This window comes from Equus asinus, chromosome X (assembly GCF_041296235.1).
Source record: "Equus asinus isolate D_3611 breed Donkey chromosome X, EquAss-T2T_v2, whole genome shotgun sequence".
NCBI lineage: Eukaryota > Metazoa > Chordata > Mammalia > Perissodactyla > Equidae > Equus > Equus asinus.
Window position 1 is genome coordinate 6,841,199 of NC_091820.1, and position 27,629 is coordinate 6,868,827.

The 27,629-nt window shown below is 45.5% G+C and overlaps 1 protein-coding gene across 2 annotated transcripts in view; it reads left to right on the forward strand.

The window, feature by feature from the left end:
* Nucleotides 1-86: 86 nt before the first annotated feature.
* WWC3 (WWC family member 3) overlaps nucleotides 87-27,629 on the forward strand; it is a 118,193-nt gene continuing 90,650 nt past the window's right edge. The window contains exon 1 of one of the 2 annotated variants that reach the window (XM_044768154.2): nucleotides 87-606. In XM_044768154.2, the coding sequence (XP_044624089.2) occupies nucleotides 320-606 (287 nt within the window). In that variant the 5' untranslated portion in view covers nucleotides 87-319. The remainder of the gene's footprint in view (nucleotides 607-27,629) is intronic. The other variant, XM_070502176.1, reaches the window with a different exon arrangement.

The following is a 27,629-nucleotide window of genomic DNA, read 5'->3' on the forward strand; positions in this document are numbered from 1 at the left end:
CCGCACCGAGGAACGAAGATGGCCGGGCGCACCGCGGGAACCGAGGGGCCGCCGGTAGTGGCTGCGGCGGCGGCTCTGGGGCTGTGACTCCGCGCGCAGCGGCGACCCGAGCGACCCAGGGGCAGCGGGCAGGCGGCGCAAGCGGCGGCGTGCAGGGCCAGGCGGGCGGGCGCCGGTGCGCGGGCGCCGGGCGGAGGATGCACCGGGCGCGGCGGGCGGCTCCCCGCGGCCGCCCTCGCGCCCCGGGCGCCGGGCCGTAGTGCTGGCGGAGGAGGCGGCACGCGCGGGGCGGCCGGGCGGCGGCGGGGCCCGCGCCGTCATGCCGTGGCTGAGCGGCGGCCGGCGGCGGCGGCGGGGACAGCCGCGAGAGGTCCCGCGGGAGCCGCCGCCGCCTGCGCAGCCCGCACGGGAGCCGCCGCCGCCACCCGCGCCCCCCACCGCGGCCCCCGTGGTCCCCGCGCCCCCCGCGCCGCCGCCGGCCCGGGCCCGGGAGAGCGCCGAGCTGCCGCTACCCGCCGGCTGGGAGGAGGCGCGCGACTACGACGGCCGTGTCTTCTACATCGACCACAACACGCGCCAGACGTCGTGGATCGACCCCCGCGACCGGTAAGGGCGCCGGCGGAGGGCGCGGGCCCGGGCCAGGATCGGGGCGCCGCATCCTTCTAGCCCGGGGAGAGGATCAAGGACTCGGAGGCCTCTGGCTCTGGGCGAAGATCGTGAGTCCGCGGGGCGCGGGCGAGGACCCGGGCGCCCCCACCCCCGGGGCCCTGGCCGAGGATCGAGGCGCCCCCTCTCCCGGCCTCGAGCCCCCGGCGTGCAGAGCCCCGGTCTCCTCCAGCCCTTGCCGCGGGGCGGACGCTCGGACTTGATTCCCTCACGTCACCCACTGACCGGCGCCTGGGAGTTGGGCGCCTGGAATTTCCTCTCCCGGGGCTGACGGATGGCCCTCTTTTCCTTTTTCCGCCTCGGCCTCGCCCATCCCTGCCAGGCCTCTACGTCCCACCGCCCCCGGCCCCGCGGTGGCCAGATGAGCTGTCATCTTGGAGCAGAAACGTGCGCCCCAGCTTCGCAGTGTGGGTTCTTGCCTGGCGGGCTCAGCCTAGTTTCCATCCAAAGAGTGATGCCAGACGGGACACTTCAGGGATTCCCAATTCTTTTGGAGCTGGGAGAGCCTGTTCTCAAACTGTGCTCTTTAGCGCCTTAAATATTGAGTTAAAATTTTGTTTGAAAGAGCCTTGTGTACTGCGGCCAGAATGGAGTATGATTAGACCCATATGCTTTCGGAATAAACGAAAAACAAGAGTTGAATTTTAGGTTTCATTTTTGTGCAAGATGGGAATAGGACACTGAGTTCTTATTATTCATGGAAATAAATCTTATGGACTAAAAGCGGATTCTTCTGAAAGCACTACCAGATTGCATGTAATTAGGTTAATGCAATGAGGCTTTTCCTTAACTTTTTGCTCAGTTGTCTACTGGTTTCAATGGTTCAGCTGCTTTTGGAGAGATGCATTCTTTTGTGGAATTGGGAATTCTGTTGAAACCAAGTGTTTGCAGTGGTTATCTGATATCTTGTCCTATCCTGAGCAACTTCTCTCCACGCTGGGCCTGAGTGCCAGAAAGGAAATAGTGCAGGCTTCCCAGCGATTTGAGGACTTGAAAAGGCCCAGTGTGGTGACATTGCGCCTGCTTCCTCCTACCTGCACAGGAAAGCAGTGCTGCATGGCCCTGGCCTTTGAAAATAAACTTTTGGGGAGGGAAGCTGCTGAAGTATTGTTTGAAGATTTCTCTGGGTTCAGATAGGGAAAAACAAAACAAAGCAAAAGGATCTTGGTGCCCTAACATTCTCTCTGAACAGTGCAAACTTGTGGACTCAGAAACTTAGATAAATCTTAGCACAGTTGTGTGGCTTACGAAGATGCTTAGTTATATAAAAAATCAGGTGAGATCATATTATAACTTTAACCAAAAGCTTGAGCCATAGCTGTATGATCAAGCCTTGAATGGTTCTAGAATTGGTAGAACTGCTTGGTATGTGGTGCCCTTTTATGCTGTATATCTGTTAAAGACCCAAACAACTGGAAAATGAACCAGTTAAAAATACCATTTTGCTTAGAAAAGGCTAAGGCTCGTTTTATGAGGGTAATATAAAACCGTTGTGGTTACACTGGCGTGGAGATTCATGATGAGAAATATAAACGTAAGAATTTCTGCTTTAACGATACCACCCAGGACATAGGTGAGCAGACCCTCCAGAAGTCAGCTTGTAGAATCAATCTTTCTGTATATTTCATACAAATGTGTGTATTTCATACACATTTCCTATGTTCCTCTTTCCACAAATCTGTTTCTGTTACTGAATGACATTTTCACCCTTTTCAGACATCACTTATGTTATAGATTTTTAAAAAGCCCTGATTCTAATGCTAAAGGTGTTGATCGAGTGAACAAAAGTGGATATTTTGCATTTTTTGTAAAGTAAAAACACATGTATACTTTTATGAGATATTGTTTTTATAGTGAGTGAAAATTCAGCAGGGGACAGCTTGCACTTCAGCTCCCATAATACCTTGCCCGAAATATGTATGGAATGTTAAGCAAGCCACAAACATTTAAGTGGACTCTACCCGAATGGTGTAAATGGTGTAATAGTCATTCTTCTTACTCTTTCAAAACAGAACCCTGCTGATTTTTATAGGGGACCAGTTATCCTTTAAAGTTGTAATTGCTTTTTACTGTATGGAGAAAACTGTGTGTCGGAGCACAGCATTTTCTCCGCGTGCATCTGACAGTTAAAACTCTTTTGGAGTCATGTTTGATTCACACAACCAGAAAATGGTGTTCAAGAAATGAAGACTTTCCCCAAACAGTTTCCAAATAGGGAACTGACAGCAGAGAGGCAAATCAATAAAGAGGTTTTTAAAGAAAATGAAGTTATGGAGGAATAAATGAACATGGTAGGTTAGGTGACATTTGTTGCTTACTGAAAACATCATTTTATATATAATTTAGTAAAAACTGTAATAGCATAAAATATGCTGCTGTAAGCAAAGTAGCCAAGGGTTATGAACAGTCTCTTCTGGAGTTTTATAGTAATTTCATTCAGTGTTGTGTTTAACAACATTCAATATTACCAGCTCAGGGCGTGTTGGTGAATTATGTTGCTGTTCTTTCTTTTTCAAGTTACAACAAAGAGGTTGCAAGCCTAAGGAAACATCTTTACAGATGTGGCTACAGATGTGTAAAAATCTATTTTCAAAATAGAATTTTTTTAGTTTGATTATGAACCCACCTTAGGTTTAAATTCACTATCTCTGCAGATTAGTGGTGTGCACATAATTTTTGTAGTTAGTTTTCTGGGAGCCTTACCCAAAAACTTTGTTAAGAAATATAAAATTAGTTCGCCATTTCTCTGGCTGGTTTCCGTGGGTGAGTCCTGTGTGGTTTACATTAGTGGTACGTGTGTATTCTACATATATTAACTCAGAGTTCAATGACCACTTTATGAAAAGGTATTTAGCATTTAGGCGGAAAATATGGGAAGAACATTTTTGCCTCCTTTGGAAAAATTCAGTGCCTTCCGCAGGTGTGTACGTGTGTGCTTCCTGGGGTTGTGTTGATATTATCCTATAGATGGACTGAGTGGTGGAAACTTCATGTTCTGTTTCCCAGCTCAGTTGGGATTGTACAGTACTGGAAATGCCAACCTTGAGCAGCTCAAGAATGGTGGACCATACCACATTTGAGATCAAAGCAGAGTGTAAATGATCGTGATGTTGGCAGAAGGCCCAGATATATCATGACATAAGCTTTTAGGGACCCATTTGTTCACGAGCTGGGGTTTGACCTGCGCCACATGGAGGAATTCTGTGGCATGTTAAAAGTCTTTTGAACAGGCTATTGCTTTATGGAGAAACAATCCATGGTTCTGGAATTTGCCAAGTTGGAGCCACACATAACAGAGCCGGATGACATTGTTGCTATCGTCTTGGAACTTTTATTTAGTATTAATTAATAGGAGGTATATTATATTTACCCCACAGAGTGTATTTTGGGATTATATAAACTTTCCAATAAACAAGTAATTATTCCTCCATTTTTCATTGTTTAAGATTGTAGATAGTGTTTGTATGAACATGGGGGAGTGTCTTACTTTTCAGGCCCTAAGGGATGGGCTCCTGGAAGAATTTTCTTCCATTTAGATTATGAACAACTTCGTGGTCTATTCTTGGTCTAATATCTTTCTTTTTCTTTCCTTCCCTTTTTATTTTTAAGTGAATGGAAAAGTCATTCATTTCCAAAAATAGCTCCCGGATGTTTGGAAATCTCTACGTTTCCTTTTCTTCCCTTTTGCTCTGATTTTGGGAGTATAAATAATGTGTTTCACCTTCTCTGGTAGGTTCTACTTCAGAAACCCTTGGGTCAAGTGACATATTAAAGGTCACTTGGTGAGCCTCTTCTAGCCCAGGTCCTTTTTACTAATGTTGGCTGCCTTTCCAATAAATTCAGTAAAATGAATCTGATGGAATAACAGCAGAGTTAAATTCTACTGGGTTCAGTTACCCCTATTGAAATCCAGTAAAATGAATAAATAGTTACAGAGATGCTTGCCCTCCTGTGTGCTGGGACGGTAGATAGAGACTAGGTTTGTCTCGGAGATGGGAGACAGACACAAAGTGAAGACAGTAATGGTGCCAAGGCGCCGTCAGCAGGTGGTGGTGGCTTCTGAGAAAAGGAGGGCAGGCTCACTTGAGTCTGGAGGTTCTCGTCCGTGGATCTCCTAGGTTGAGGGTTTCTCGTGCTTTCTCAGTGCTGGGGAAGAAAAGGGGGACTGAGAAAAGTGCTGGAGCTGAGGAAGTGCTGGGTGTGTTTAGAATCAATAAGGGTCAGAATCACAGAGTCACTGTGACTGACCCAGAGTCTTTGGGTGAGGGAGGGAAGACTCGGGCAAGACCACGAATAGCTTAGAATCCTACAGCTTTGGGTTTGGAAGAGCTAGGACCGTCTTGTGCTAACTCCTCGTTTTGCATTGGAGGGCCACAGCCAAGGGGTGTCTTGCCAGCAGTTGGAAGGACAGGGACTTGAGCTGAGTCTTCTGACCCCAGCCTGGTGCTCTTCCCAGCATGCCACCCAACTGCCCAGTCGCTACTCAGTTTTAAGCATCCTGCCTCTGTTCATTCATTCATTCAGTAACTGTAGCACAGCCACTCAGTTTCAGGCACTCTTCCAGGGTTTGGGACTCCAGTCGTGGGCACCAGCAGACAGGTCCCTGCCTCTGTGGGGCTTCCGCTGCGCTTGTGATCTTCTCCCTTAGGCCTCGCCATGCTGTTCCTGCCTCCCGGTTTCTCCCCGCTGGGATCCCTTGGGTCTGAAGGTCCACAATGGCTGCACAAGCTGTAGGTGGATAGGTGATGAAACTGAGGCCAAGGGAGGGTGACTTAGGAACCTCACTTCTCATAGCCTACGAGGGGCAGTGTCTGTCCGACTCCAGAGTTGAGCCCAGGTCTACTACCTGTATTTGACCCTCCCTTGGCCAGGTAACTGTGTGCCCCTTGCACTGTGTTGTACCCGCCAGTTATATTTTTTTTTTAAGTTTTGGTTTGTTTTGGTTTTCTTTCGGTCAGGAAGATTTGCTCTGAGCTAACACCTATTGCCAATCTTCTTCTATTTTGTATGTGGGATGCCACCACAGCATGACCTAATGAGTGGTGTGTAGGTCTGGGCCAGGGATCTGAGCCCGCAAATCCTGGGCCGCTGAAGCAGAGCTCATGAACTTAACCACACCACCGGGCTGGCCCCAACCCCCACCACTTATTTTTATCTTGCCTTCATTGTTGTTTGATATTTAACACCTCCTCCCCCCCCCCCCCCCGTAGAATAATGGCCTCCCAAAGATGTCAATGTCCTAGTCACTGAAGCCTGTTAATAAGTTACCTTTCATGGCAAATGACATTTGTAGGTGGGATTAAGTTAAGAATCTTGAGATAAAGTGATTATCCTGGATTATCTGCGTGGGCCCAATGTGATCACAAGGGTCCTTTCAAGAGGGAAGCAGGAGGGTCAGAGTCTGAGAAGGAGATGTGACAGCAGAAGCAGATATTGGAGTCATGTGGTCATGAGCCAAGGAATGCAGGCAGTCGCTAAAAGCTGGAAGAGCCAGGGAAGTGGATTTTTTGTTAGAGTCTGCAGATGGAACACAGCCCTGCTGATACCTTGATTTTAGATGAATGTGACTGATTTTGGACTTCTGACCTCCAGAACTGTGAGATAATAAATTTGTATTGTTTCAAGCCACTTGATTTGTGGTAGTTTGTTACAGCAATAGTTGGAAACTAACACACCTCATGTGTTATTTTCCCAGTGAGAATGGAAGCATCTGGTCAGCTTGGTTTCTTTGATAACAACCACAATAGCTGATGTTTGTTGTGTGCTTAGGGGGTGCTATACTAAGCATTTTATGTCCATTTTCTGTCTGGCTCCTCATAATATCGCTAAGAATCCTCGTTTCTTGTGGACTTAGTCTGGAGTCTCACTCACATTAGGCACCAAGTCATCTGATAAGCTAGCCAAATATGAGGTTAATATGGGAAAAGTTTCCAATGGGAACTATTGGAGGTTTTCACAGATGGTAACTGGCCTGAGCTAGAGAGATCTGGGGCACTAGGACTAGAAAAGGCAGGGATTATGTCAGAGAAATTGTAATGGAAACAAGAAGTGCACAGGATTTAGCTAATGCTTGAATTAAGGCAGGTGAAATCAGGAGGGAGGTCAAAGGACTCTTGCTGATAACCTTAGGAGGAGCTGAGACGCACCAGGGGCCAACCTGAAGGCCTTCTGTTAACCCTGCTCAGAAGCCTTTGTTGTTTTTGCTGCTGTTGTTTTTGATTGTGTTCAGTGACTTGGTTATGTGCGGAAGCATGTTGAGTCACTCAGCATGCTCTGTTGCTGAGGGCCAGTGTCCTAAAAGGTATCTAAACTGGGCCAGTGTCTTTAGATCAGGGTTTCTCAGCCCTGGCACTATTGATATTTAAGGCTGGGTAGTTCTTTGTTGTGGGGCTGGCCCATGTAGCGTAGGATATTTAGCAGCATCCCTAGTCTCTACCCACTAGATGCTGGCAGCACCCCCCCCCCCCCAAGTCATGCCAATTAAATGTCTTCAGACATTGCCAAATATCTGCTGGGGGACAACATGGCCTGGTTGAGAACTCTGAACTACTTCCATCTACCTGGTTACAATGATTCATGTTTAGGAGCTGAATTTGTTTCAAGTAGATTGACGGTTACTGAGCTGGTACATAACAGAGGGTAAGACCACATAGGTCTGACTTCTGTGTTTCCGTGAAGAAGGGATGTTAAACATATTTATATAAAAATCTCTGAGTTTACTACACCATACAAATAGTAATACCAGTATATGAAACTTTGGGGATGTATTTTAGTATGAGTATATTCTTCAATTTTTAGAATATTCTCAATTGATAGGTAGTTACTGAATGTCAAGTGTATACATACACACAGTGGAACAGAAGAAAATGAATCTTTTACATGTCAGTGTTCTGCAGCAACCTAGAGAGCTGGCCTGGCCTTCTGAGCGTGTGTGCGTGTGTGTGTGTGTTTGTGTATAGGGGGCGGCTACTATTAGGCTGCCTAAGGTGCCCTGAGACATCCCATCCCTTCTGTGGATGAGGGAGCCGTGAGAGGATTGATTGCCTCTGCCTTTGCTCATAAGCTCTAGAAAGACAGGGCAAGGGCATCTTGAAAGGCTGCTTATGGACCTGTGGAATCTCCAGTGTTTTCCATCTGGAGGGGCCTCTCTTTATTTCCTTAAAGCTCAAGGGGCTAAGGGAGAGAGGGAAGGAGAAAGGGAGGTGGCTGGGTCAACCCCTAGGTGACGAGCCCTGCAGTTCAGTGGGTGGGCCATCGAGCCAGGCAAGAGGTCTTCCTAGTGGCTCCTATGTGCCAGCCTTGGTGCTACCAGATAGGTCACTGCCAAGGTGAGTACGACATTTCCAGGCCACGTGGAGTCCGGTCAGGACACCACATAGCTGCTGCTGGACATGAACTCTTTTTGCTGCTTGGAGGCCTGTCCTGTGGACTGTGCTTGTGTCCAGTGCGGGGGTGCCCTCTGAGTGTATGGGTCTACTGGATTTGCCCTGAAAATTATCCCCCTTTAAAAAATTGAGATATAATTCACATACCATAAAATGTCCTGTTTTAAAGTACACAATTTAGTGGTTTTTAGTATATTCTCAAGGTTGTTCAACCATCACCACATTCTAATTCCGGAACATTTTCGTTGCCCCAAAACAAAACCCTGTATGCATTAGCAGTAACTCCCTATCTCCCTCAGCTCCTGGCACCCACTGATCTGTTCTCTGTCTCTAGATTTGCCCATTCTGGACATTTCATCTAAATGCAATCATGCAATCTGTGGCCTTGGCTTACCTCACTCAGCGTAATGTTTTCGAGGTTTATCTCTGTCACAGCATGGATCAGGGCTTCATTCCTTTTCATTGCCAAATACTATTCCATTGTGTGGCTAGACCACATTTTGGAAGCCACCCTGAAGTGCCCTCCATGTCCAGGTATTCCTTGCAGAATATGGGAAATAGCTATGTCTTTAATTCCATTATGTCAATTCCCAACTGTTTTACTCAGAGAAAAATGACCATTCATATGTTTACAGTGTCAATATAAACATGACCTCGTGTGCTTGATGGAAAAAACCAGGTCTTAGGCTGGCCGCGATCAGCCGTTGTCCGTTCTCGTCTGCTAGCTGCTTGTTTTGGCTCCTTGATAACCAGGAGCGGGCTTCTCCGCTGGAGCTGGACACAGTCAAACTGGGCAGGGAGCTTCAGGAATCCCGGCGCCCTCTGCACGTGGGCCAGGTAGCCCCATGTTTTAAGCTCCCCTGGAGGTTGCAGTGTGTAGCCAAGAGTCACAACCATTTTGTGCCAGGACTAGCGGAAAAGTGTTATAGGAGGTGGTGATGGTGAACAAAGTCGGAGATGGAAATCTTAAAATTGAGAGACTTTTTGCATTTATTAATTTGTCTCTGCAAATTGGGCAAAGATGGTGATTTTCTCTTTTTGAAGGAGGAGAACGTGCCCTTGTCCTGTGGATCAGCTGGACAGACCTGCATTAAGGTTCTGGCTGTCATTTAGTTTGCTGTGCCTGCTTGTAACCTCTTCGAGCTTCAGTTTCCTCTCATATAAACTGGAGCCAGTGTGGGCTATGGCGAGGGTTCATGAGCAAGGCGGCCATATGTGGAGCTCATGTCCCGCACACCAGCAGCCCCAGCAGCAAGGCAGCTTGGAATTGTCGCATGAGGAACACCGCATTGTATGGCGGTGAGGTTGGAAAGCTGCTGGTCTGGACGACAGAGACCAGGAAGTCCACGGCACGTGCAGGTGGAGAACGGGCCCGGTGTGCATGCCTTGAAAGGGAGGACTAAGTGTCTGTATTCGACGTTGTTTGTAAGGAATTTGTGTACCTGTTTGGGGGAGATGATGGCGGGGACTGTGAAGACGGGGCCAGGGATGGGCAATATGTCTTTTTATCCCTTTTGCTTTTTGAACCATGTGAATATATTAACTTTTCAAAGAATCGAATGAAGAAATTCAACATAGGAGAATAGGGTGGTATTATAGACATGAATTTAAGAAACTCTTCCCCCTCTTCCTCCTCCTCCTCCTCCTCCACCACCCCTCTCTCCGACCCGCTACCTCTCTCCCCTGTGTGTAAATTTCTCTGGCAGATTTCTGTTGCCTAACTTGAGCTTGAGTACCTTCCTGTTTTTAGTGAAGATCTCACAACTCCATACAGTCTAATGATGTTGATCTTACGTGGATATTTTCAGTTCTCTCACTGCGCATTTGGAACTTCAGGATTGTAACCAGTAGCTGTTTTATTGCATACTGCTTGGGAATTGCTCATCCCGTCTTTTTTGAAAATGTTCTCTCGCCCATTTTTCCTGGGTCTCCATTAATTTTTGGAAGGGTCAGTTACATTGGGACAGGTAGGCTTCTTGGGTGAAGCCTGTGAAGGTTTGGAGTGGGGGCGTTTCAGGCTTCCTGGCCCAGGGCGACTGGCAGACTTTGCCTGGCAGGTCAGGGATGAGGCAGAGGTCATACCCAGCTGGCCTGCCGGGCTCTGATCTCCAGGATGGGGCCTGGCATTGAGACCAGTTTGGGGATGGTCTGAGTGCCCATATTCGCACCCTCCCCTCCATTCTCCTTCTTCTGTCTGGAAATGCCTCTCATGTACACTGGCCTACTTCTAAGAGAAAATTAAAGTTTTTAAAGAGGGGGTGATGCTGTCCTGACGGTAGGCGCTTCTGAAGCCTGGTGTACTCATTTATGAAGTCGAATGTACTGCCTGTGACTGATCAACTGGTCGATGCAGCTAAAGCAGCAAAACACTTAGTAAAAATTGCTTGGCATCATGGCAACCAAAGAACAGCTTGGTTGTTTTTTCTTTGAAACCACCTCCTCTGTCTAGTTCCAAAACATTTTCTTCACCCCAAAAGGAAACCCTGTACCCATTAAGCGTCACTCCCCATTTCCTCCTCCCTCAGCCCCTGGCAACCGCCAGTCTACTTTCTGTCTCTATGGATTTGCTGGTTCTGGACATTTCATAAAAATGGAATCATACAAATTGTGGCCTTTTGTGTTGGGCTTCTTTCACCTAGCCTACCGTTTTTGAGGTTCATCTGTGTTGTGGGGATCTGGTTTTGTGGTTCTGCTTTTGGTTTAATACAGGGGACATTCCATCACGTGATCCTAACTGAGGGCAGCTGTGTGAACTTTGCCCACGGGAGCCGCTGGCACTCTTTAAGAAAAATAAATTGAGGATCAAAGGAAAGAGATTTTAGCTTTTATTTTGTTACTTAATTTAGCTTTTTAGTTTGTTACTTTGAGAAAGAGAGAAGTATAAAATATTTCACGCTTCTTTCTAAAATTAGGGACAGGAAGTCAAAAAATTAATATGTGGTAAGGCTTTTTAATAATCTAGATGCTACGTCTGTGCTAGGTGCGATGGAGGATAATGAGTAATTAACATCACCTAGCCCTTTTCTTCAAGGAGATGAAAATACAACTGGGGAAACAAAAGGAACCTATATAAAGTAATAAGCTGGTGATGGAGTGGTTACCAACATGCTGCCAGTGGGTAAGTCAGCCTTGAAGTCAGAGGATGCTGAGGGTCCAGGTCAGCTCCTCCCGCCTGTGCCATGCCACCAGGCAAGTCCTTGAATTTCTTCGTGGCTACATTTTCTTACATGAACAAGAAGAACGACAGTACTTGTCTTTAGTGAGTCGATGAACCAATGTTTATTAAGTGTAAACTATTTCCCAAATGTGATGGCTGGCCGTGGGACATCTTAGGGCGGGGGTTGGCACACAACAGCCCACAGGCTGAATCCAGCCCACCACCTGTTTTTGTACAGCCTGCAAGATATCAATGGGTTTTTCACTTTGTTTTTTTTTTTAAAGATTGGTACCTGAGCTAACAACTGTTGCAAATCTTTTTTTCTTTTCCCCTTCTTCTTCTCCCCACAGTCCCAGTACATACTTGTATATTCTAATTGTAGGTCCTCTGGTTGTGCTACATGGGACGCCGCCTCAGCGTGGCCTGAGGAGTGGTGCCATGTCCGTGCCCAGGATCCGAACTGGTGAAACCCTGGGCCACCAAAGTGGAGCGCGTGAACTTAACCACTCGGCCATGGGGCCGGCCCTGGGTTTTCCACTTTTAAATGGTTGAAAAAGAATAAAAAGAGTAGTATTTTGTGAAATTCAAGTTTCAGTGTCCATAGATAAAGTTTTATTGGAGCATAGCCATGCTTGTGCGTTTATTGTCTGTGGTTGCTTTCGAGCTACAACAAGGACAGAGTTGAATCGCTAGACAGGGACCATGTGGCCTACAAAGTTAAAAATATTTACTGTCTGGCCCTTTACGGAAAAAGTTTGCTGACCCCTCATCTTAGGACAATACAGAACCTAATCATAGTCAAGGAACCGCTCAGTAGAAACTTCTCTTCTTCCTCAAAAAAGAATGTTGTATGTGTCAAAAGACAGCCAAAGGAAGTTAGATCATTTAAATAACATGCAAATTGGCTACTTTATATAAGAAGACAGGGAAATAACCACTTCTAGAAAGATTTTCATTAAAAATACACATTTAATTCTTGGGATCTAATGCACAGCGTTGTGATTCTAGTTAACAGTTCTGTATCATATGTTCAAATTGCTGAGAGAGTAGATCTTAAATGTTCTCACCACAAAAAAGAAATGGTAGTTATGTGATGTGATGGAGGTGTTAGCTAACGCTATGGTGAAATCCTATTGCAGTATATAAGCCTATCAAATCAACATGTTGTACACCTTAAACTCACACAATGTTATATGTCAATTGTATCTCGATAAAGCTGAAAAAAAATGCACAGTTAAAAAGCGAAGGTTTAATGGTACAGGAAGTTTTAGTTCCTGGGAGTATTCGGGTCTGAGGCGTTCATTCTTTTGTGCTCCCAGGTGAACGAGTCCCCCCCACCCCATCTGTACTTTATGAACTTCAGTGTTCAAGGCCGGTTAAGGGAATCGTGTGTGTGCGCATACGTGCCTGCTCAGAGTGTGCAGAAGGAAAGAAGAAACCCAGCTGCTCTCTCCCCCTCCCCACCCTCCTTCACAGACCTGGAAACGCAGAAAAGACCCCTTGGGACCAGTGTCACAGGGAGAGCCATTATTAGCCTGTTCCCCTTCAGAGGAAGCTGAGAGGTGGTCAAACCCCGAACCACTGTGCAGTTCCAGCCAACGCAGTGCACAAAAGGCAATTGATATGATTCCATTTATATAGCGTTCTTAAAGTAATAATACTATAGAGATGGAGAACAGATTAGTGGTTGCCAAGGCTTAGGGATGGGAGGCAGGGGTGGATGTGGCTATAAAAGTGCGGCACAGTGCTACAGGCATGCCGTGGTGGACTCTTTCTGTATCTTGATTGTGGTTACAGAAACTACTCACATGCGTGAATGCATGTGACCTCTGAATAAGCCCTGTGGATTGTTCCACTGTCAGTTACCTGGTTTGGGGTTGCACAATCGTTATGCAAGATGTGACATTGGGGACATGGAACCTCCCTGTACATTTTTTTGGTGACTTTCTGTGAATCTGTAATTATTTCGAAATAAAAAGTTAAATATTCCTGGTTTTGACCATTTAGATTGCCCCCTGATATTTATGCATATGTAAGTACTGTAATTATACTGCTGCTTGTGTGTAGTTATTTTCTCTGTAGTGTTTTTTTTCATGTTTGCCTTAGGAGATAGTTCCAGGCATAGGGTGAGTGCAACCCAATGGTTGGTTGGTTGGTTGGTTGACTGAATACACTTCTATTTGGGAATGTTTTAGAATTACAGAATAGTTGCAAAGATAGGACAGTTTCCCTCATTGTTGACATCTTATATCGCTATAGTATATTTGTCAAAACTAAGAAGCCAACCTTAATACATTACTATTAACCAGACTCCAGACGCTATTCAGATTTCACCTGTTTTTCCAGTAATGTCTTTTTTTGGTTCTGGTGGTTTTTAGAGCTATTGAATTGCTGAAAGTTGTATGGTTCAAACCTAATTTTTGTAAGTTTTTCCTACATCTCTCTTTGTGGGTATTCATTTCTCCTTTGTGCATTTGATGGACTTATTAGACATGCTCTGAGGTCTTGTGGTCGAGGGCAGGGATTCTAAAGCATTGTGGAATCCTGGACCCCGGGAAAGCTGTTCAAGGTAGGGAATCTGCATTTGGAAACCCAGACAAGCACATGTAAGCTTGCATATGTTTTCAGCAGGATTACAGACTTCTCGAAGCCCAGAAGGGGCTTGGTTTGAAAAGGGCAGACACTCCCAGCAGTGCCTGCCACACACGTTGTCAGGATTATTGCGTGAAGGAATGCGTGCTTGCTTGTGTGTTTGCAATCACTATAGCCTGGGTACGTCATACAGCATCCATTGAAGAATGATTCGTGGAGAACCTTCTATGCTTTTTCTAACTCTTCCCCAGCCTCACACTCAACCCAGCATTAAACTGTGGTGTGTGCTGCTTATCAAGCCATGCTGTGGCAGGCATCCCACATATAAAGTAGAGAAAGATGGGCACGGATGTTAGCTCAGGGCCAGTCTTCCTCAGCAAAAAGAGGAGGATTGGCAGCAGATGTTAGCTCAGGGCTAATCTTCCTCAAAAAAAAAGTAAATAAAATAAACTGTGGTGTGCAGTACCAGATATGATCCCCAAGTACTGGATGGGTTTCACATGAAAAGAGAAGCAATGGATGAACCTCAGGGACAGGATACTCAGTGAAAGAAGCACATGCAAAAGACACCATGTTGTATGATTCGATTGATACACAATGTCCAGAAAAGGCAAATTCATAGAGATAGAAAGTGGATTTGTGGTCGTCTGGGTCTGGAGGCAGGAAAGGGGAGCGACTGCTGGTGGGCACCAGGGATGTTATTGGGGTGATGGAAATGTTCTAAAACTGGGCTTTGTGTTGCACAACTCAAATTTACTAAAAATTATTGAATTGTACACATAAAAAGGGAGGGTCTTATGGTATGCAGATTATACCTCAATAAAGTTGTTTAAAGAAAATCTTTTAAAGTGCACCTGTTTTTAAATTCAGGCGGTTGCCTTGCCTTGGTAGTTGGACAGACCGGGCTCTGTAGATTAGACTTGGCAGCCTCTAACCGTGCAGAAGGCTCTGGGCTTCTCAAAATGTCCGTATAGTCGCCAGGGACACTTACCAAGAAGCCACAGATTAACATTGCCCAGGAGTTTTGCCCACTGTAAGGGGAGAATACCACCATGTAACAACCTTGTAATCATTATGTGATTAAAAATATGGTTAGTTTGGGGCCAGTCCCGTGGTGTAGTGGTTAAGTTTGGCGTACTCCACTTTGGTGGCCTAGGTTCGCAGGTTTGGATCCTGGACATGGACCTGCACCACTTGTCGGTGGCCATGCTGTGGTGGCAACCAACATACAAAATAGAGGAAGATGGGCACAGATGTTAGCTCAGGGCCAATCTTCCTCAAGCAAAAAAAGCAGAGGATTGACAGTAGGTGTTAGCCCAGGGTAAATCTTCCTCAGAGGAAAAAAAAAAGTAAAAAAAAAATTACATGTATGTATATGGTTGGTTTTCACGAAGACAACTACCTTTGTCATTCAGAGGAATTTATCTTATAAGGTGACTCACTAGTACTACTGTTTGGTTTACAAAAGTTGGCATGATATCTGCTTATGTGGCAGTGTTTGGAGTAAAATGAAGTTTGTGGATAAAGGACCAGTTGATACTTGGGCCTTTAAATATGAGCATTTTTATTTTTCACAGTTTTGGGAGAACCTCTTAAAATTGTATTCCATGCTTTTTGTTTCTTCCTAGATATATTAAAATGTAACATTTTCTGATGGTTAGGGTCTGTACACGTGAACGTAGGCGTCGGTATGTCCTGGAATGTACCACTAAGCACAGGGACCGCCCACGTGTGGTTGGGCCTGATTTTAGACATGCTGGGCTTGAGTCTGCCTGCTGGCTCTGCAGCTTGAAGTGTGCCCTAAGGCAGTATTTGGGCTCTTCCAGCCTGAGATTCCTCTTCCAGAAGATGGGGGCACTTAGGTCAACATCTAGTGCGCAGTAGACACTCACATTTTAATTGTTCTTGTGGTCATGTTAGATAGTTGTTCAGCTTTGTGATTCTTGAGCGCCTTTTTTCTTCTGCCTCAGAGCGCTCAGAGTTCATGGTCACTATTTTTCCCTCTCTGTTTGGAGCTGTTCTTTGCGTTCTCTTCGTTTTGTGTCTGGGTAAGTGAAGTTGCTGGAAAGGAAATGTTACTAAAGAGAGTCAACAGATTAGAGCAGAGCCATCAAACTTTTTTGGTAAAGGGCTAGGCTGTAAATATTTTAGGCTTTGCAGGCCATAGGGTCTCTGTTGCAACTGTTGCACTCTGCTATTGTAGCTCCAAAGTAGCCAGAGACAATCCCTAAATGTGGATGGGCCTGGCTGTGTTCCAACAACACCCGTTTACAGGGACAGGAGGCCGGCGGGTTTGGCCTGCAGGCCCTAGTTTGCCAACTTGTGATCGATGTCATGCTTGTGTACCATGTTAACACAACCAAAGCTTTCACATCCTTTACTTCCATTATTGTTGTATTAGCTTGGATACAATACCTGAAACTACCCGAGATATGCATAATTATTATTTCCAGGTATGGATGGCATCTTGTTCTGGAAGTTGGTATTTGTATCGTTCAGTGATGTTAGAGACTTTTAAAAAATTCACATCATATGATTAGACCTTGTTCCATAAGTAATATTGGATGCAATATTGGACAGATATTAAGAATGGGAGAAGTTAATTCAAGGTCAAGATCTTCAGCTACATCTTCTCAGTATCATTATACAATGTCTATGAGACAGTTTTCATATGTACATTAACAGCTTTTGGATGTACATTTAACTGCACAGAGGAACTTAACTTTGAGGATGAAATTAAGTTTACCCAGATCACCGTGCTGTTTCGGCTTTGGAAGGAAACTCTCAGAGCGCATGTCCATACTGCCGCCTCTGGAAAGTCCTCAGTCTTTTGGGCTGACATGCTAGCGGTGGGAGATGGGAAAGTGAGTGAAACGGGGTTGGAGAGAGACAGTGAAAACTGGTACCAGTCACTTCAACAGTTAACTCAGCTACTTCCCTGGCAGCGTGTGCCCAAAGCTGACAAAGATGTTCCTACCCTTAGGTTCACTAATTCCATTAAAAGATGTTCCTACCCTTAGGTTCACTAATTCCATTAAAAGATGTTCCTACCCTTAGGTTCACTAATTCCATTAAAACCAGAGTTCGCAGCTAGGGGTGGTTTTGCACCTCAGGGGACGTTGGCAATGTCTGGAGGCATTTTTGGTTGTCATAGCTTGTGGGGAGGGGTTGGTACTGGCATCTAGTGGGTGGAAACCAGGGATGCTGCTCACCATCCTACGACACACAGGCGGCCTCACCACAAGGAATGATCTGGCCCATTTGTCAACAGTGCTGAGGCTGGGAACCTGCTCTGGGGTACACCGATGAACCATTCTCAGACAGTCCTCGTCCCCATGGGGCTTACAGTACAGTGGTGGCAGATGGCAATAACCCACCGCGTCAGTACTCGTTATGGGGAGAAAATTCCAGGGTCGGGTGACTGGGCAGTGTAGCTAGTTTGTGTAGGGTGTCAGGGGAGGCCTTGCTGTTATAGGGGCCTTTAAGCGATGTCTGCAGGAGGGGAGGAGGAAGCCTGAGGTGTCTGGGGACAGGCTTTCAGGGAGAAGGAGGTGTAGGTGCTGAGGCACAAGTGGTGAAAGAGGGTGGCTGGGTGAGGCGGCTCCTGAAGGGCCTTGTGGGCCATTGCAGGAACTCTGGTTGTGACTCTGAGCAGGTCGGGAAGCCATTCTACTGGGGAGACTTCCCATTTTATTGGAGTCTTTCTGACTGCTGGTGGGGGACTAGGAGGGTGGGAGCTGAAGCAAGAAGACTAGGTGGGAGATGGTGGCTGTCCTCAGGGCCAGGTGATGGTGGCTCAGACTGAGAGATGGTTTCTCTCAGTCCTAGACATGGTTTCTTTCTTTCTTTCTTTTTTTTTTTTTGCTGAGGAAGATTCGCCCTGAACTAACATCTGTTGTCAGTCTTCCTCTGTTTTGTGCACGAGCCACTGTCGCAGCATGGCCACTGATAGATGAGTGGTGTAGGTCCATGCCTGGGAACCAAACCCAGGCCACCGAAGCAGAGTGTGCTGAACTTAACCACTAGGCCACCAGGGCTGGCCCTAGACATGATCTCTTAAGGATCAAGACCCTGTGTTGTAGTCGCCTGTCTCATCCACTGCTGTTTCTGAGGCCCTCCCTCAGAATCCTTGCTGGCTTGGGGAATGCAGGGTGCTGCTAGAATAGGGAGTATGGCTGTAATGTGTGGATCAGCACAAAGGAGCTGGGCCTTTTTCCTGTACTGTTCCTCAGCTTTGCTCAGGGGGGGCTGTGAGGAATTCTGTGGGACAGGAAATGCTGTGCAGTGGACGTATTTCATCTTGTTATTTTAGCATTCAGAGCTGTGTACTCAGCATGTCTTTGGAGAAGATTTATATTTGCTTTTGGAATACCCATATAGTGTTACAAATTCTTGTGTTTAGAAACTTAGTTTTTTTTATTATTACTTAAGAAATGTGGTGGGTAGTTGCTTTCTAATGGTTGAGGATTGGGGATCTCAGATGATAAGGCTCCACGCCCCAGTGGCCAGCTCTGCAGAGCTTGTTCACGTTGTGACTGTTCTTCAGAAGCGCTGTGATGCCATTTTGTTTGCCAGAGAGAAACTGCTTCAGAAGGCATCTCAGCTAGATCGTTCCGTGATTGATCTGGCCCAGGCTAACCCAAGACCGTCATCTCATCAATCTCAGTATTAAAAGTCAAGACACTGGAAATGAAACCCTCCCCCCTCCAATATCATAAACCTCCAAAATGTCACCATGCAGATGGCATATTGACAAAAATGTCAAGGATTACCAAGAATAGCTTCTTGCGTTCACTTGTACTTGGGGCAGAAGGACAGAGTAGCATTTTCATTTTAAGTGCCACCATGGTGACCAGAACCAATAGCTTCTGTTTGAGGAACTCCCAACATTCAGCTCTATCTTGGGGCTTTAGACATACTTACTTACAATTTTTAAATGAGGGGTCACGTACTTATTCTGCCTTTAAAATTATTAATAGAAAAGATTCTTTTTCTTATGCCTTTTATCACCCAGCTCCTTTAAAAATATGGATCACTGTAAGGTTTTATATAAACATGTAACGGATAAAATACTTGTTTGTCCTGAGTCAGCATTTCAGTTCTCAATCTAGTGCCAGTTCAATAAATATTTGGAATCCAAAGTCTGCACTTCCTTCAGATGGGCTAATTTTTATCTTGCCATGTAAAGTAGAGAAACCTGTCACTTTCTTTCCATCTGTTTCTGGGTGGTTAGTAGCCACTATTTCATTGGATGGAGTGGATATAATCCCTTTTTTGCACCTGTGAAAATAACACCCTAGCATGTCACTGTGGGGACGAATGCTACTTTTATCATTTTCAGAGATATAAAACCATGGGGATTAATCCCAACCAGGTGGTGGGGTGGGAGCAGGAGCTAAGCTGGTCCTTCACCTTCCTGAGCTGCAGGATTCATTTGTGGAACACTCTCCACACTCATGGCTGTTCAGTGACAGCTTCGATTCCACAGGCGCTCTGCAGTATTGACGGTCAGCTCTTCATCGACTGTGTCTTTCCTCTTCTCCTGTGGTCTTTCTTAACGTCTCACTGGAATTCCATTGCTTTCCCTCTCTACCTGGAGTTAAAGAAGGTGCCTTGGCATATTCCAAACTACTAAAATAAACGAAAATTGGGAAATTTTCCATGAAGCAAACCAATGGCATAATGGTACCAGAGGCATTTAAGTTCCTGCAATTTTTTTGCGAAGCCATTGGCTGGTAACATTTGCAGAGCTGCGAGGTGTAAGGAGTGGTTGGGGTTTTTACCTCGCCAAAAAGGCAGCCCTACATTAAAGTTATCATTCTTGTATTAATTAATGGGTTTTGAAGAAACTGAGGTTAAGTTCTTTTTTCCTCCTATGAAAGTAAAGGTGAGACAGAAGTGTGACCTTTAGGCCATTGTTCTTTTGATAATTAGGTCTTATACTCACTGGAAAGATAGGATCAAACTCAGAACTCTCAAGGAGCGAGGAAAAGAACGTGCTGGAGAAAGTGGCGAGTAGTGCAGTTTGTTTCTAAAGGAGCAAACGAATACTAGGTACAGTAGTCCCTTGTGGTGATGACCTCCACCCCAGTGGAATTGTGTAATAAGACAATGTCTCACTATCTCCGATCGGTATTAATAAAGCCAGATTTCTGAAATACCTACAGGAGCTATCTACAGTGAACAGAATTGGAGCGTCAGAGGCTTGAAGCCACAGGCATGCCTTCTATTTCGAGGTGGATCTTGCTCCTCAGGTTCCCACAGGAATCACAGACTGAATGTGGCCATCAGCAGTCAAGTGACTGGGTCCTTCCTGGCCGATGACATCTCTAACCACAGCTTGTTAGCCAGCTCAGAGTTCCATCATTCTTTCTTTCGTTGAGTGGCCTAGTCCGCAGCTTCAGTTTCACCTTCACCTTTGGTCCTTATTGGTTCCCATCAGAGTCTGTTAACGTTTGCCCTTATTCAGTGTTGTAACGAGCACACCATGGGCTGTTGATATTGAGGACACCACTCCATTTTGTTTGGTGCTCATCTTTGTGGACTGAACTATGGGTCCTCCCATCAATTCTGGGGGCATGGTTTTGAACCTATGCATTGTCCTGGTTATGTTGCTCTTGAGTACCTTATAACCAGGCTTTTGTCATTACCTTCATTTTTCTGAATGTTATACATCTTCTGTTATTTGAAAATGCATAGATTTTTTTCAGAGAGAGAGGGGGGTAGCATGTCATACTCTTCACCCATGATGAGTGTAGCATTGGGTAAAACTCTGAGGTTTTAGCCACAGAAATGCTCTCAGTTTTATATTAATTTAATATATATTAATGTGTGTATTATATACAGCATCCTAACCTTGGGCTTTTCAATCCTAGATGCATGTGGATTAACCTGGGGAGCTACATATTTGTATATGTTTGCGTTTGTTTACACCCCCCCCCCCGGAGATTCTGCTCAGCAGGGCCCAAGAAGCCCCCTGATATCCATTTTTCTCCCATTTTTAAAGATTGGGGTAAAATCCCCATAACATGAAGTTAACCATTAACCATTTTAATGGTTAATTCAGTGGCATTTAGTGCATTCCCAATGTTGTGCAACCACTGCCTCTATCTAGCTCCAAGATATTTTCATCACCAAAAAGAAAGCCTTGTACCCATTAAGCAGTCACTCCCCATTCCTCCCTTGCAGCCCCAGGCAACCGCTGATCTGCTTTCTGTCTCTGTGGTTTGCCAATGCTGGACATTTCATATAAATAGAATCATAGACGATATGGTCTTTTGTGTCAAGGTTCATCCATGTTGTAGCACATATCAGGACTCCATTCCTTTAATGGCTAAAAAGTGTTTCACTGTATGGATAGACCACATGTTGTTTACCCCTTCGTTTGTTGATGGACTGGACGTTTGGGTTGTTTCTACCTTTTGCCTATTGCGAATAGTGCTGCTGTGAACACACATGTACGGTTATCTGTTTGAGTGCCTGCCTTCAGTATTCTTGGGTATATACCTAGGAGTGGGATTGCTGGCTCATATGGTAATTCTATGTATAACTTTTTGAGGAACCGCTAAACTGTTTTCCACAGCCGCTGTACCATTTTATGTTCCCACCAGCAATGTACAAGGGTTCCAGTTTTTCCACATCCTCACCAACACTTATTTTCTGTTTGTTTGCTTTTTTAAAAAATGACCATCCTAGTGGGTGTGAAGTGGTATCTCATTGTGGTTTAGATGTGTGTTTCCCTAATGACTAATGATGGTGAGCATCTTTTCATGTGCTTCTTGGCCATTTGTATATCTTGGAGAAATATCTATTCAAATCTTTTTCCCATTTTTACGTTGGGTTTTTTGCCTTTTTGTTGTTGAATTTTAGGAGTTATTTATATATTCTGGATACTGGACCCTTACCAGATAAATGATTTGCAACTAGTGTCCATTTGTGAAAAGTTCTCCTGGGGGTTTGAATAGCAGCCAGGCTCAGGAACCACTAATCTGGACCAGTGACTCTTGGGGCTTCCCACAAACACCTGAGAAGCTTTCTAAAAAACAACCCAACACAGCCCCTTATCCTCAAGCTACTCAGGGAATTCTGATAAGCCCCCTCCCCCCAAAATAAACAAATAACTACATGGCAGAGCAATAGTTTGACTAAGGTGACTGGTGACCTAACTGAATGGACAGATATCATCAAAACAGAGAATATGGCAGTTTCATAGAGAATCAGCCGGCATCAGCTCCCTGCTCCCCCTCTCCAGAATGTTCTGTGCAGAGCATTTGTTAAATGTGCAGTAGGCTGCCCTTCATGATGCTCACTCACATTACAGGACGCCCTGGCCCCCCTGAAGTACCAGCAAGACTTGCCATGTTGTCAGGCCTCTCAGGAGGTGACATTTCATCTGTCTGTTTCTTCTGTGCCCATGGGAAGGGCGCCTCAGCATTCGTGTGAAGACGCTGAGCTGTGCACTTATTTCTTTTCAGTTTCTTCTGATGGAGAGAGCACTATTGGTGCTTGCTTGGAACATCACTTTAATCATGTTAATGGGGAACATTGCGGTTTCCCACTCCGAAGAAAGATATTGTCGGCCTGTTTTCCCCCTACCTTCTGTATCCTTAATTCTAAAGGATGGCTGATGGCTTGGCTCAAAACTGAGAAGGTGGGATGGTGCTGGGGCAGTTGGTGGAGCTTACTAGTAAAAAACGATCTCATCTGATAGGAAGCTGGGCATGGCCTGCGAGGGCGGGGTCCCCAGAGTTGTCAGCTTCAGGAATCTCTTAAGAGAAAACACCTTCCACTGGTCTGGCAGTGTTTCTGCAGCATCCTTTAGCAGCCTGGTGGGTCCCTTCTTGTTCCTGGGTTCGTAGGGGCTGAGGGCCTGCCATATTCTGTGTTCGCGGTTCTTCCTGTACTTTCCACTCTAGTCTGCCACGTGGACTCCCTCTCCCATGTCTCCAGCTGGTCTCAAATGATGTGCTTCCGTATGGACTTTGGGAACATAGGGACTCCTAAGAACAGATGTTGATGGGTGGGAAAGGAGACATAAAGGTCACCTCGGAAGGGTCAGTTCTATAGAAGTGCACGTGTTTTGTTAAATTCCAAGTTAGGGTGAAAGGTATTTAAAATTTTTTTAAATTTTATTGGGGTAATAATAGTTTATAACGTTGTGAAATTTCAGTTGTACATTCTTATTTGTCAGTCACCATATACATGTGCCCTGTCACTCCTTGTGCCCACCCCCAGCCCCTTTCCCCTCTGGTAACCACTAAACTGTTCCCTTTGTCTGTGTGTTAGTTTATCTTCCACATATGAGTGAAATCATACAGTGTTTGTCTTTCTCTGTCTGGCTTATTTCGCTTAACATAGTACCCTCAGGGTCCATCCATGTTGTTGCAAATGGGATGATTTTGTCTTTTTTTATGGCTGAGTAGTATTCCATTGTGTGTGTGTGTGTGTGTGTGTGTGCGCGCGCATGCACGTGTGTGTGTGTGTATATGTATACACACCACATCTTCGTTATCCAGTCATCAGTTATTGACTGGCTTGGGTTGCTTCCACATCTTGGCTATTGTGAATAATGCTGCAGTGAACATAGGGGTGTATAAGTCTTTTTGAATTGTTGATTTCATGTTCTTTGGATAAATACCCAGTAGAGGGATAGCTGGGTCATATGGTATTTCTACTTTTAATTTTTTGGGAAATCTCTGTACTGTTTTCCCTAGTGGCTGCACCAGTTTGCATTCCCACCAACAGTGCGTGAGGGTTCTCTTTCCTCCACATCCTCTCCAACATTTATTATGTTTTCCTTGGTGATTATAGCCATTCTAATGGGTGTAAGGTGATATCTTAGTGTAGTTTGAAAGGTATTTTTTGCTGGATGGTTTTTATAAGATCATTTTACTTATATGCTGCATTCAACCTTGGAGAAAGAAGGCAAATGAAAATATATTTTGAATAATCTCCTGATCAGCCGTACGTCTCATGCTTAGCATGCGCTCTCTGTACCAGTTTTAAAAATTGAGGACTGTTTTAGAACTACTGTTTCCCTCTGAAAAAAGAGAAGCTGACCCTGGGGTACGTGTTGCCTTTTACTGTTTACCGCGTGTAGAAGCGTCTTGGCCTGACACGTGGTTAGTCCATGCATTTGGTTGACACTTTGCTTTTCTCTCCTCATTGCCAGGCTTTATACTGTCTGGGGCTTGCCCTTGTCTCTTGCTTTCCAGAGCTTTTCCTGCACTTGGCAAATGGTGATACAGTCATCCACCCCTGGGTGGGTGAAGAAATAATTATTGATTACTGTTTTAAAGATATTTTAAATATTCAAGGTGGAATTCTCAGTTTCAAAAGCAGATGCTGGTTAAAATAACTGATCATGTGCTCCCCATCTATGGTTCCTGACTGCTCAACTACCATCTTCCCTCTCCGTGGAGACGCCACGCACACCGGAGACAGATGTCTATGTACCTTTCAGCATCACTTAATACGAGTTGTCGCAACCTGGACTTCAAGTTACAATTACCTAAAGAGCGTTTAAGAGCTGCTGTTGTTCATGATTACCACAAAGCGATTAAGTCCAGCTTCCTGGGTGAATCCACATGTCCCCATTGATTCTCACTGCAGCCAGGGAGGAAATCCACTGTCTTAGGGGACTCCATCTTGTTCACAGTAATAAATATTTGTTGATGATTTCAACCCCTTCGTGAAACTTGGGCAGATGAGCCTTGACCTTGGGAACCAGAAACGTTGAGGCTTGTAAAGGGGAAAGAAAGGTGGAATGGGTATAACGCCACTGTATTGTTTGGGAGCAGTGAGAGGGGGGATAAGGGTTTGATATTCTGCCTACCATAAAAATAATTTACGTTTCTGTTGAATCACTTCCTCCTCTGGGCTTCCATGGCTTGCTCTCGGTGCCCCTGCCATTGAGGGAATTTGTCGGGTAGTGGTGATTTGTTGTTTATTTGCTCCCTGGCTGAGCTGAATTCCTTGAGGTTAACTCCTGGCACCTAGCATCTCAAAGAGTTTTCCTGCAGTGAATATTTAAACAAATGAATAGCACTTAACAGTTTTCATAGAGCTTCTCCTAGGGTGGGGTCCCCAAGCTCTCTTATCCTTAGCCAAGATTACATGCCTGAGACTGTGAGCATCATTTATACCAAGCTTCGTGCCTGCCTCTGCTTGGCAGGAGCTCCCTGTGCATACCATCTGTTCCCTGGGCCACTCTCTGGGAAGGATTTTCCTACCTCTGTGCCTCACCTTGGCCTGTGAGTCAAATGCCCACTGGTGCTGGGCCCCCAACCAAGTGGCCAGATGTCAGAGGTAACAGGGAATGGTGGGGATTGTGGCAAGTTAGCAAGTGGCCTCTTCTAAAGGGGATGGCCCCTTCTAAAAGGGATGGCCCTAATCAGCTTCAGCCATTTTTTGTCTTTGGGGACTATGATCCTCATGTGCCAGCTCTTCTGATTTTCAAGAGAGTTAGAAATTCAAGTGTTTGAAATGAGATCTCCTGAGTTTAAACATTGGTAACCCATTGGGGTTTTGGTAGAACCCTCTGAGGGCCAGCACTGCCAACCAGACAGAACACGTCTGCAGGCTGGTTGGCCCCCGGGCGGGCTTATAGTTATGTGCTTCCAGCTCTTGCTGCCTGGTTTGCCCTTCCCCCTGGGCAGAGAGATGCAGGAACCTGGGAAGAATTAATTGAGTGAAGAAGTCAGTGATGGCCACGCTTGTGAGATCATGGGAAAAGGACAGGAGAGGAGGCCATGTTGGATTCTGGGTAAGCTCTCCCTTTTAAAAGATGACTTATTTTATTTGTATAAACACATCACAATCCCATCTAGCCCTCTGCTGCCTACAATTACTGCGGTGTTTGGGTGTCGTCTGGTCTTTTTCCTTTTTGTAAACAAAGGAATCAAAACGTGATCGTATATGAAGTACTTCTATAGCCACCCGTTCTCCCTAACCGATAACCACAGCTCTTCCAAGTTATTACAGTGTCTTAGTAAACACACTTAAAAAATTATCCCAGGTAGGCCTCACAGGGACAGGAATTCTGTTTTGGTTTTTGTTCTCTCTGTCCACAGCGTCTAAGCAGAGCCTGGCATGAAGTAGGTACTCAACGAAGGATTGTTGGTGTGCTGTAACTTATTGGGTCTCATCCTTATTGTTGGCCATTTGGCCTGTTTCCTTTTTCCTGTTATTGTTTATAGTATTGTGGTGCATCTCTTTATACGTTAAGCTCTTTACATATTTGAGATAATTTTCTTGGTGGTACTATTGACATTTTGAGCTGGGTAATTCTTGGTGATAGGGGCCGTCCTGTGCATTGTAGGATGTTGAGCCGCATCCACCCACTAGACACCAAGTAGCACCTGTCCTTCACAGTTTAACCAAAAATGTCTCCAGATGCTGCCAAGTGTCCCCAGGAGGCAGAATGGCCCCTAGTTGAGGACGACTGTGCTAGAGGGATTAGTGAGTCAAAGAGTGCCCGTGTGTGTTAAGATTTTGAACCTGAAAATACATGCTGCTTGGAGACAGTATTTCAGTGAACTGTTGTTTGCTGCCTCTCCCTACTCCCCTGTTTCAGCCGCTCGCCTTCTCCGAGAGATCAGTGTCCTTCTGCTGCCCTTTGACTGTCTGGAACAGTGCTGGCCAATAGAACATTCTGTGATGATGGAAATGTTCATTGTCTGCCCTGTCCAGTATGGCAGCCACTAGCCACATATATTTCTTGAGTACTTGAAATGTGGCTAGCGCGACTGAAGAATGAACTTTTAATTTTATTTAATTTTAATTAATTTAACTTTAAACAGCCACATGTGGCTAGTGGCTGCAACAATGGACAGTGCAAGAAAGCCTCTCTCTGTGGCAAAATAACCCACCCTTTCTCAGAGTGGCCCTGCTGAAAATCCAATCAATAGCAAGTTTTGAGGCGACCTTCTCTGTGGTTGGTGTGTAGTTATTGTTGAGTTTGGCTCCTTCTTTTGTTACCTTCTGGCATCCCAGTTAGGAAAGCAATCTAGGGAAATAAAGCCCAATTAAGATATGAAGGAACCGGCTTGCTCTCTGACCCCGTAAGCTTGCCTGGAATGTGTTTGTCTTAAGGCACCCGATTTGGGAATTCTGGCTTGCAGGAGATACCCGCTAGGAGGATGGAGTTTTCCTTTAACTCATATCATTTGCTTCCTCCTTTTCAAGAAGTTTCCTCCCCACGGGTCTGTATAGATGGGTTCTTATCTGTCCACTCCTCCTTTTCTCCCCACATCCGTCCCTCCATCCTTCTGTCAGTCCTTCATCTGTCCTTCTGTCCACCCATCCATTCCTTTATCTCTTCATCCATCCTTCTGTTCATCCCTCCCTCCATCCATCCATCCATCCATCCATTATTCCTTCTTTCCATCTTTCCATCCATCCTTCCATTGACCCACCCGCTGATCCAACTATATCCATCTTTCCATCCATCCATCATTTCTTTGTCCATCTTTCAGTCCATCCCTCCCTTATTCCATTCATCTTTCTCTCTGTCTGTCCTTCCCTCCATCCCTCCGGCTCCGCCTCTCTCCTTCCATCCTTTTTTCCCTCCATCCCTCCATACATCTGAGCATAGTACACTCCTGTTGTAGGGTCTGGGTCTGTGCTAGGTACTAGGGAGGCAAGTCCCCTATAATCCTTGACTTTGTGGTATAGACAGTCTAGTGGGGGCATCTGAAGACACTTTACTGCCCTTCAGTGAAGATTCAGAGCAGAGCAGAGTCTTGGGAGCAGGATTACCTGGTTTTGTAGTGAGGTAGCCTCTCTAGGGAGAGTGGGCTACCCACGCTTGGCGTGAGAAGATGAGTTAA